This window comes from Prorops nasuta, unplaced genomic scaffold (genome assembly GCF_024137725.1).
Source record: "Prorops nasuta isolate Cenicafe-Biocafe unplaced genomic scaffold, Cenicafe_Pnas_1.2 PNAS00017, whole genome shotgun sequence".
Lineage (NCBI taxonomy): Eukaryota > Metazoa > Arthropoda > Insecta > Hymenoptera > Bethylidae > Prorops > Prorops nasuta.
The window spans coordinates 329,805-341,985 of record NW_027116814.1 but is presented as its reverse complement, the minus strand read 5'-3'; the positions used below and the strand labels follow the sequence as shown (position 1 = coordinate 341,985).

The 12,181-nt window shown below is 37.1% G+C and overlaps 1 protein-coding gene across 1 annotated transcript; it reads left to right on the top strand.

The window, feature by feature from the left end:
- Positions 1-320: 320 nt before the first annotated feature.
- LOC136779751 (uncharacterized) lies at positions 321-2,729 on the top strand. Its single transcript, XM_066737515.1, has 3 exons — positions 321-522; positions 760-872; positions 1,845-2,729. The coding sequence occupies exons 1-3, from the start codon at positions 321-323 to the stop codon at positions 2,727-2,729; spliced, it is 1,200 nt and encodes a 399-aa protein (XP_066593612.1).
- Positions 2,730-12,181: the final 9,452 nt, after the last annotated feature.

The window sequence follows — 12,181 nt, the reverse complement described above, 5'->3', positions numbered from 1 at the left end:
ACCGCTAAACAGGTCAGTTGAACCGCTAAACAGATCGGTTGAACCGCTAAACCGGTCAGGTGAACCGTTGAACCGGTCGGTCGAACCGCTAAACCGGTCAATCGAACCGCTAAACAGGTCGGTTGAACCGCTGAACCTGTCGGTCGAACTGCTAAACTAGTTGATTGAACAGCTTTAAAGATCGATTGAACTAGCACATTGACTGCTTAAACAATTAAAAGTTTATAAAAAAAATGGATGAAAAGTCACTACTTAAGAAGATTGTTGAAACGAGTGAGGTGATTCGTGAAAAACATCGCGCACTGAAATCGGAAAGATCAATGGTGGAAAGTAGATTGAATGAATCTTTTAAACCAATTGTTGATCCACTGAAAAAACTAGTTATGCAAACAGATAATAGCAATGAACAATCTTATGACTTAAACATTGATCTAAATCATGACAAGAAGCGGAAACGTTATCATACTTCAACCCCCTATGAGTATATTATCAAGAAAAAAAAGAAATTGCATAACAATGACGGTACTCTTACAAATAAATCATTGATGATCTATGATGATAATGATGAAAAATCTACTTTTGATAAATCAATATTACCAATGAAATCAATGCCAGAATCTACATCATTACATTCAGAGCCTGGACAAGAATCTGCATCATTACATTCAGAGCCAGGACAAGAGTCTACATCATCATCACATTCAACATCAAGACAGGAAACCTTAGGATTGCTCAAAAAACAAATAAATCATTCCATAGATTGGAGATCATTTCCACCTATTGCACGTCATTATATGCATTTGCTCCTTTTCGGTAATAAAGATGAAATCGATCACGGTTTCGGAGTTACATTAGATGAAAGGAACCAATATGTGATGGGAAGATGTACATTTGATATTAGTCATGAATGTGATATTTTAATTGATAAAAAGCGCTATATTGGTACGAGAGGGCTTTTTGAATTAATCTTCATGAAAGAGCCTGATAGAAAGCTCTACACCATTGATGACAAGATCATATATAAGCAAATCCTTGAACAAACTAAATCATATAAAAGAGCAAATGATAGTTACCAACAGGTTCAAAGGAATAAGGGTCCAAAGTATAAGAAAATTATTCAACCACTAATTTACAATAAAGTACCATCACAACGAGTGATAGCTGGTAGTGGATTTATGCGTGTTACTGATGAGTCTGTAAACTATATACATTGGAACGATCCTAATGAATTAGTTGATCGATTGCGACTTTTAATAGCATCAACCACCGCAGGTCATACAAACCACCATAATGAAATACAGTCAATAATAGAAGAGTTGCGTGAAGAGGATCTTATTCTATAAAAGGGTACAGTTTATAAACATTTTCTTCAGTTGCGTACCACACGTCAATATGTCAATTAACAAATTTGGTAGTGGTTTTAACATAAGGAAAGAATTTAATATTGGTACATTAAATGTGACTAAAAGAGCACTGGATTTGAATAATAAAAAAATAGTAAATTTGACTATTGATTCTGATAATAATACATGTGCTGTGAATATAAAGTTCTTGCAACACAGTTTAGCTAAATTGGAGGAGAAAATTGAAGAAAGAATAAATAAAAAAATACAGGAGATTGAGGCAAAACTTTTGCAAACAAACAGCAAGATTAATGATGGATCCAAAAAGTGAATGTTTAGGATGCATCATACATTTTATACTCATGATAATCGATTGCTTTCGAAAGAAAAAGAATCATGAGTGAAAAAAAGAAACAGAAATTATATGTGCCTGGGGGAAAGGTTGTAAAAAGCGAATCAGGGAAAATCGTGAGTGAATAAAAGAAACAACTGGTGCAAGAGTTACATGTCCCTGCGAGAAGAAATTTTCCACGACGAAAAGTCATAATACGTGGTTTCGATGATCTCTGGCAGGCTGACCTTGTTGATATGCGTTATTATGTTGATACTGGTCATCACTATATTCTGACAGTGATTGATACCTTATCGAAGTATGGTTGGGCAGTAGCGCTTAAGACAAAAAGTGGTAAGGAAGTGACCACAGCTATGGGAAAAATTTTAAAGAGTGGAAGATGTCCCAAAAATTTGCAAACTGATAATGGTAAAGAATTTTACAACAACGAGTTTCAACTGCTCATGAAAAAACGTGGAATAAATCATTACTACACGTACAGCATGTTAAAAGCGTCAATAGTCGAGCGTTGGAATCGAACCTTAAAAACCGAAATGTGGAAACGTTTTACACTGGACGGTAGTTACAAATGGCGAAATATACTGCAACAGCTGGTAGATGATTATAACGCGCGAAGACATCGTACTATAGGAATGCGACCCGTTGACGTGAAACCTGAGCATGCTGAGCATCTGCTTGCTACTGTATATAGCAACATTAAGATCGTTGGACGTACCAAGTTCAAGGCTGGTGATTTCGTGCGAATCAGTAAATACAAAAATGCATTTGCTAAAGGTTACACACCGAACTGGACTACTGAAATATTTCAAATTACAAAAGTGCAAAGGACAAATCCTGCCACGTATCTACTTAGAGATTCTCGTGGTACAGACATACATGGTGGATTTTATGAATATGAACTTTTAAAAACAGCTAATCCTGATGTATACTTGGTAGAGAAGATATTGCGTAAGAAAGGGAATAAGGTATTTGTAAAATGGTTAGGAATGGATAAAACGCATAATTCGTGGATAAATAAGAATAATGTTTTGTAATAATAATAATAATAATTTTTGTAATATAATATAATACAATAAATTCAGCTATTAAAATCTACTCTTTTAACCTATAATGTCCCCAAGGTAGAGTCGCTACAGAACCGGGTGTTATGTGACGTTTATCGTCATACGGACTGAGAGCAATTTTTCGCTGAGTAGTGGAAAACACCTTGTGCAATTTCGAACGAATTAAATTTTGGTTACGGGACTGTACGGTGAAATTATCCAAAAAATCCTTGTAGTCGTCAAAAGTTATGTTTCTATCGATAACATAACCTTTGACCCCCTTAGCCTTTTTGGTAATTTTCGTACAGTCCTGCACCTTAAAGGTATACATTTTCGCTCTCAGTCCAACAAACTCGGTCATGATCTTTCCATTGTTCTCATCCTTCATTAGCCCAGGCACTTTTTTATTGACTCGATGTAAGCCGTACCGATTATCAGGAGGGTAATCGCTGATGTCGAATTTGACCAGATCACGTTTCATGACCGAGTAAACATCGTCACACTCGATACTGTACACTAGACTGTCCGTGTCGGTATACATCGCTTTACATTTACTGCCGAATGTAGGAAGCATATAATCGTAATGGAATTCATACAGACAGGTTTTTGAAATATCTATAATGCTCATGCCTACGTACACGGGCTTATCAAACTTCGCGGATAATTTCGACAATTGAATAGCGACCAAATTCTCTTTAAATATCGCACGACTGTGAAAATTCGGTTTGGAAATCAACGCTTCCGCCCCGTATCTTCCCTCCCACTTGGTTACGAGCCTCACGTCAACTCTATTCCTAACATTTTCCCTAGTCTTACCAAATACTGCATTGTTCATTAGCTTGAAGAGATTCTTCTCGAAATCGTTTTTCGAGGCTGTCCGCAAGCGTGTATTTAATTCGATATACGCCTTCAGCCAGGTGGACTGCCGGAACTTTAAACCGCGATAAATGCGTTTTAAGACGATACCGTTACGTATACACTGCTGTAGAGCACGGTAGTGTATCACATAACGCGTCTTATCGTCCACGGTTGCGAGCAGTTTCTCCTGGTGTGAACCTGGCGGCTTCTCACGCACCGGGCAGAATGGTAGATCGGAGTGTTTGTCGTGAAGCTCGCGTGGATATTCCAAGTTCACCTCCAAAATATAGCCTTCGGACGAATCCTCGGACACATTAAGGATGTCGAGATTGGCAGCGTCATCGATCCATTGGAAACCGTGGGTTGGCAACGGTTGACACATTGCCCATCCATATAGATTATTAACGTCGTAATACGTCAAGTATTTCGACGGTTCCGTCGGATCGTAGTTTCGCATGTACCGATTGTTGGCCCTCTCATAGCGGTGGGAGCACTGGCTCAAACCACCGCGTATACCGCGTTCAATAAAAAGCAACATGTCCACATCGGTGAAGAGTTCCAGACGGATTCCCGTATGCTTGAGCATCGCGTCCCAAGTGAAGCCTGGAAGCGTATAATAGTGAGCAGGATCTAAACTATAATTTTTCATGCAGCTATCGCGAAAACTCTCGAAAACATCGGCCAACAATAGGACATCGGTCTTTAAATAAAGATCGCTGTACTCCCCGAGTGTTGTCACAGAGAATTTGGTCCATACCTCTTTGGCATGATTATATGCTTCTTCCGTGATATCGCTATCAGACAGTCTATTGTAGAACAACTCTCGTGCAGGTAAAACCGTTTCTTCCAAGCGAGTAATGTTATCCACATAATCGTAAGGAAAAATACCTTTTCTCGTAAGCAGGCTGAACTGTTCAATACTTAATTCCGAAAATTGTGACTCTAAATTTTTCAGCTGAGATCTATTCAGATATGAACTCAATTTATCCAAACTGGATGCCATAAATTTGAACGAATCGATGAATCTTAGCTGTATATTATACTTTCGCAGATATTTACTAAATGAAGTGTATTTTTCCTTATTTACAGGCAGCAAATTTACCGATCCCTCAAGCGTATTCACGATCGCCTCAAAAATAAAATGTGAATCATAGCCGGATAAATTATGGAATATTACGGGAATAACATGCGAGTCTTTAAAGTTTAAGTTGCAATTATTATGAGCCGGTCCTCTATATCTACCAGTTAGGTGATCATGATCGCGAATACGCACTTGATTTGGAAGAAACGGTTTTCCACAAATGTGACAATTAGGTTCACTGTAGTGCCGCGAAATTTCAACATCACTAAGAGTATTCATCGGTATTACAGTCTTCAATTTTTCGCTGACGATGCGTGCAATGCTCTCGAGCTCGCATACGAACCATTCGATGCAATTAGCACCTCGATGTGAATTATAACATGAGAGTGACGCATTGCGAGCACTTTTTAAATAATACCCTACACTAAAAGGTACATGTTTCTGATAATCGTAACTATTTTTACTACTATTACTACTATTGTCAATTTTCTCTAGTAAACATTCAAAGTCTGCATAGACGACAAACGGCACTCTTTCACTGTTCTTCTGGTTCTTAAAAGATACCCAACAGTCTTCTGCATTCTTTGGCAGTATGACACGGATATTGTCATTAAGCTGCACACAATCCCTCTCATGAACCTGAAGTTTATCTGCCGTATGAAAATAGTGTAGTCAGCTAAACAAAAAAATGAATATGATTTTAGTATGAATATAATATTTATGTATACATATATTTGTACATCCATTACAAACCGTTCACAAATATGATTAGTATTTCCCCTTTTATTTGTCTGGTTGCTTATTAATCTAGAAAGATTTCGTATACATAGAAAGTGTGCATTTCCTTGGTCATCTGTGATAAGAAGGAGATTAACATGTCTCGATCGCTTCTTCTTCGTTAGCTGAAGAGGTGTGATGTTTATTTCAGTTTTGCTTTCATTTTCCTCCTCCTCCATTGTGAACACATTGACTGAAATGTCATTATCCGATTCAAATTTCGGGATCTGTTTCAGAGTGGTTGGAAAGGTTAAGCTTCCAACGTCTAAAACAGACCGATAATGCGGATAGGAGGATGTACGGTAGGTTTTGGCGGGTGGTTTTGCAGGAAAAAGCGCTACCGTCACAGCCCATGCAAAACATGCACTATCCTCATTATCAATGTTTATCACAGCTCTTTTATGTATTATACTGGGTGGTAATTTGACTCCACATCCAGCACGCAGTGGATTATAATGATTTATATTGACTATCAAGTTCAATATTCTTTCCAAAGCCCATCCACTATCGCGTTCTTGAAACTCGCTCAAGTCATTCAATATTGTCTCTACAATATTTTGCCTATTCCAATCGCTAAAATTATCAGTTTTATATAAAACATAATTTTTTGTACTAATGTTCTTATCATCACTAATAACCTTACTAATAAATTGTCCATTTAACACACAGTTTATTTTAACACAATTTACACTACAGAATACTTTATTTACACGGGTATGTACAATTTCTTGTGCATTTAACAGAAAATCACGTGGTTCTATATAATTTGAGTTTATCACCATACCACTGCATATTCGGCTATTAAACGCTGATTCAAGCTCCTCCCAAATGAGTCCTTCCGCTGCATTGGAGCCAGAACCAAATTTAATGAAACTCTTATCCTTTGCCGATCGGAGGAGGAGGCATTTAATGCTCGCGATCTCGGCAAAGTGTTTCTGTCGCGTACCTACTGAAGCATTTCGATCAATGTTTTTTAATTCCTGAATATAATCACGACATTCGCGAACCCATGTAGAGTATTCATCCTCTGTTCTAATTGAGCTAAACTTTTTTCGAAGTTCGGTATACATTTTGTAAATGTATGATCACTGGAAGATCTCTGATAAGTTGCTTCGTGTCCAACAATAAATCGCTGGGTGAAACTATAATGAAACTTTTCACCCGCGATGAATCTTTTTATAATTCGTATGAGGATGAAATTTGATATACTTAGTCATCTATTTATGTGTATGTGTGAATGTTAAAATCGTTTGAAAATGGAAAAAAATCAGGTATCAGATATCCAATATGCTGATTCTTTATTTTAAACACGTGCCGTGAATCAGAACAATAAGAATACTGCAGGAGTTTGATACAATAATGGAAATTGATTTTTCAAGCTGATTTATTTATTCCTTCTTTTTCTCATACATAAATTTCATATAATAAACATTCCTCAACGCACACATAATATTATGCTTTAGACATGTAGGTAGGTATGTATTGCTATTACTATCTTTCAGTCTAAAATCACCCCACTCATATTCATCGATATCACTTATAACAAAATCGCAGATATTACTAAGCCAATTCTTCTTTTCGAGTCCCTTCACGAAAATCTCTTCATCCTCATTTGAACTCACATATTTCCTTATAACCTCTTTGTATCTATAGTAAGGCGAATAACCATCCATCCAATTTAAACCATGATGATTATAATATAACCAGCTAGATGGAATGAAAAACAAGAAACTCATCATTTAAAAAGATATACATTTGGAGAATCAATTATACTTACTTTGATTGCTTTATCTCCGCCTCATTTAACCATGTATATGGAAACGGTGGTGAAAATAAAATGTGAAACACTTTTCCATCGCGTAAGACTGCAAATTCTTTCACTATGAATGATTTATCTTTCAATCGAAAACCTTGAAAATCCACAAATGTTGGAGCCATCCTTTCAATCTTCAAGATTTTTTTGGAAAAATTGTGTTAAACTGTTGTCCCTGCTCCCTCAACCGATTTATTTACTCGAGAGAGTACTGGACAGTAAGTTGCACCCCAAGCACACAATGAATAAGTCAAATATTTGCACATGCTATTATATATTAGTTTAAAAATTGCTGAGCTATGGAAAAAAGTAACACACTCAGCTACATTTAGGGTAAAGCGGCTTCAGCGGGGTCAGTAATATGCTGCAAAGATTCAAGGTTATGCGAGCGAAAAAATCAACGCAGGGGGAATCTGTTTTACCATCTGGGAAACTGCTTTTACCAACTGGGGCCTGAAGTCAGAGGAGTGGGGGTGTGACGTCAAAATGCTGCAAGTATCCTCCCGCACCCCCGCAACCCTCTCGCCTATACCTGCTGCGAGCTCACGTGGAGCCTCCGATTTCCCCCACCACCACCACTTAGCACTTCTTGGCTCCCCCCACTACCTCGCAACCAGGCTCATCCGAGTGGAGAGGAGTGGGGGAGGGGCTAGAATCGGCATAGTATGTCTACTATCATACATTATATACTCATGATAATCGATTGCTTTCGAAAGAAAAAGAATCATGAGTGAAGAAAAGAAACAGAAATTATATGTTCCTGGGGGAAAGGTTGTAAAAAGAGAATCGGGGAAAATCGTGAGTGAAGAAAAGAAACAACTGGTGCAAGAGTTACATGTCCCTGCGAGAAGAAATTTTCCACGACGAAAAGTCATAATACGTGGTTTCGATGATCTCTGGCAGGCTGACCTTGTTGATATGCGTTATTACGTTGATACTGGTCATCACTATATTCTGACAGTGATTGATACCTTATCGAAGTATGGTTGGGCAGTAGCGCTTAAGACAAAAAGTGGTAAGGAAGTGACCACAGCTATGGGAAAAATTTTAAAGAGTGGAAGATGTCCCAAAAATTTGCAAACTGATATTGGTAAAGAATTTTACAACAACGAGTTTTAACTGCTCATGAAAAAACGTGGAATAAATCATTACTCCACGTACAGCACGTTAAAAGCGTCAATAGTCGAGCGTTGGAATCGAACGTTAAAAACCGAAATGTGGAAACGTTTTACACTGGACGGTAATTACAAATGGCGGAATATACTGCAACAGTTGGTGGATGATTATAACGCGCGAAGACATCGTACTATAGGAATGCGACCCGTTGACGTAAAACCTGAGCATGCTGAGCATCTGCTTGCTACTGTATATAGCAACATTAAGATCGTTGGACGTACCAAGTTCAAGGCTGGTGATTTCGTGCGAATCAGTAAATACAAAAATGCGTTTGCTAAAGGTTACACACCGAATTGGACTACTGAAATATTTCAAATTACAAAAGTGCAAAGGACAAATACTGCCACGTATCTACTTAGAGATTCTCGTGGTACAGACATACATGGTGGATTTTATGAATATGAACTTTTAAAAACAGCTAATCCTGATGTATACTTGGTAGAGAAGATATTGCGTAAGAAAGGGAATAAGGTATTTGTAAAATGGTTAGGAATGGATAAAACGGATAATTCGTGGATAAATAAGAATAATGTTTTGTAATAATAATAATAATAATAATTTATGTAATATAATATAATACAATAGTAGTGGTAGCTAGGGGGTTCCTGTGACACGGTGGTGAGGGGAGTGCGGGTGTGCGGGGGGAAGTGTCTTGGGTTTTCCTGTGACACGGTGGTGAGGGGAGTGCGGGTGTGCGGGGGGAAGTGTCTTGGGTTCCTGTGACATGGTGGTGAGGGGGGTGCGGGTGTGCGGGGGGAAGTGTCTTCTTAAGACCTAGGGTTTATTGGGCGATGAGGAGGGTGCGGGTGTGCGGAGGAAATGCTTTGGCTATGGGGAGTGAGAGAGAGAGAGAGAGAGAGAGAGAGAGAGAGATCCCTCTCACCCTCTCTTTCTCTCTTAGAGTCTCTCACCCCTCTCCCATCAGCCTAGGGCCCGGATGGTTAATTATCCTACGGGTCCACTAGTTCTCTAAGGCTTACCCCCTCTCCCATGTCACTAGGGTCCGGATGGTTAGTTATCCTACGGGTCCACTAGTTCCCTAAGGGTTACCCCTCTCCCATCACCCTAGGGTCCGGATGGTTAGTTATCCTGACAGTTACCCAGAGAACTTTTTATTGTATTTTAGTTGGTGGAGGAAAATGTTTCTTTTTTCTCCACTAGGTGGCGATCACGAAAATTACTGGGGCAGCTACACCGCTAGGGGTCCTAAGCATCTTACGGACTGCCATTTTTGATTTCTTAGTCCTGCCCTCGGAGGGTCTTTTCTCCCTCCACATACTTATCCTAGACCCTCCCACTATTTTCCTACTATGGACCCGCCATTTAACTTGATTTCACATTTAACCATTTTTCTTCCCTCTCAACCTACCTCTACACCGTTGAAGGGTCTTTTTCCCTCCACATACCCATTCTATTCCCTCCTACTATTTTCCTCCTTGGGTCCTTCTTTTAATTTCACATTGTACCTTTCTTGAACCTTGGATACAGATTCCTTTTTTCTTATACAAGCTGTCGATAAATATAAAGTGAAAAAATATGCAGTATCAAATGGTTATTAATTTAGCGTATAGACAGAATTCTCAAGTAATTCCTATAATTACAAGAATAATAGGTGAAATCATGTCAAATTTATTTCCTTTTTTCTTTTTTCTGTTTTTTTTGTTTTTTTTGTTTTTTACAGATTAAATTAAGGGAAATAGGAGTAGAGGAAAAGAAAGAGACTTTTAAATAAAATTTATCATATAATTAAAAACGAACATGAAACTTATATAAAAACTAATACAAATGAAACTTATATAAAAGCTAATACAAATTAAACCTATATAAAAAACTAATACAAATTAAACTAATATTTAGCCCATTCAGCTAATAACAGACTCTGAAACATACAAAAAAGTTATTAATATCAAGTAAATTGCGAACTTAATTTTTATTATTTACCTTCTATTTGTTTTCGCACCCACTTTGCGAATACATCCACCTCCTGGTAGACACAGTGGATTGGTTTTCCTGATCTGCCACTGAATTTTAATTTATGCAGTTCGCATGAGAGGTTGAAAGTTGTAAAATGTTGCCTTAAATTGTCATACTTGGGGCACTTGTAATATTCTAAATTAATGCATTCAATGCCCATTAAATTTAGAATATCACGTTCTATAGTGCCCCCTTTGTATGCAACTACTGGATACATATAGTCTCGTTGCACAATTCTTATGAAGTCATATATTTCACTTTGTATATACTTTTCAAAACCCATATTTCCATATTCTATGCCATGTACATTTCTATACACATAGTTAGCACTTTTTTGATCTTTAATACTTAAATCATGAAATGTGTTATTCACTTTAAACGAGGCGTAATATGTGTAATCAGTTTTTACATCTTTTATGGCTACTTCTTTATATACTATTTTCTTGTTCACCATAAATCCATCAATATCTATTATATGGGTGATACTGTTTAAACTGAACATTTTCTAACTTGAGCGAAAAAATAAAGTAGTATTCAATATTCTAAAGCTAGAACTGAACTGAAGACTACCCTACACGCTCCTCAAGATCTTTTAAATGCTGTAAGGGATGTGAAAAATTTGGTCTGTGGTGGGAGGTGACTAACCAGACACTTTTAGAAACACCATTGGTCCAAAGAGAGAATAGTTAAGGATAGTGGGAGAATTGAAATACTTGGTTTGAAGAGAAGGGGAAAACTTTAGAGAAACAAAAAAAGAATATATTTAAAATAACGGCAAAGTGTAATAAATTTAGTATTAAAAACGCTAACATGATGATCCCAACGTTCGTCGATTTTCAAGGATTCCATTTAATGGATAAGACATTTATAGTTAAAGAATTTGCAGTTTTACAAGAACTAAAAGTGCATCATATTTTATTTTCACCCCCCTTTCCACATACTTGGTTAAGTGAAGAGGAGAGAAAGAAAACAGAGTAAGTATATTTTATAAAAAACAACGAATTATTATTTTCAATGAATAAGGAATTTCTTTTTCAGTTCAATCTTTTTCAATCATCATGGCTTAAATTGGATGGATGGTTTTTCACCATATTATAAATATAAAGATATTATAAAAAAATATGTATATGAGGATACGGTTTTTGTAAAAGGGGTGGAAAAGTTAAATTGGTTAAAGAGTATTTGTGATTTAGAAATTAGTAATGTAGATGAATATGTGTGGGGAAATTATAATTTAGAAGATGGTTTATATAATTCACAACTTCCTATTTGCATGAATCATGAAGGTATATGCGCACTGAGAAATGTATATTATATGAAATATATGTATGAATCAAAAATCTAGAATATATGTATATTTTAAACTTGAATGCATTCTTTTTACTTCAACGCGAAACCTGATCCGTAAAGTATTTATGTTACTGAAGAGTCTCGGAGACTGATTATTTGAAGGGTTCTCCATCTAAGATTTTTCATTAGTTTCACGCTGATCATTTAAACGGAAAGAACTACGATGTCGCTTCTAAATAGAGTTTTAAATAGCCAGGATGAATATCGTGAGTGGGTACGTGATTGTCGCGATTACATTAAAAAATTGAGAGTTGCTAGCCGCAATGCACGTATAGGGGCAAGGCAGAAAATATTTACGGAAATTGCTCAGATACAGTGTCGATTAATCAGAGCAGCAAGAGAAAAAAGTTATTCTTCAAATCACGCTCTTAAGAATCCCGATTTAAGAACTCAGCATGATTATCGCGAGTGGGT

Excerpts from the sequence above, each read along its gene's own strand:
- LOC136779751 (XM_066737515.1), top strand. The coding sequence starts at position 321 with ATGGTGGAAAGTAGATTGAATGAATCTTTTAAACCAATTGTTGATCCA. Across the intron at positions 523-759 it reads GAAATTGCATAACAATGACG|ATTGGAGATCATTTCCACCT; the intron begins GTACTCTTACAA and ends ATCATTCCATAG. Across the intron at positions 873-1,844 it reads TAGATGAAAGGAACCAATAT|TTACATGTCCCTGCGAGAAG; the intron begins GTGATGGGAAGA and ends CTGGTGCAAGAG.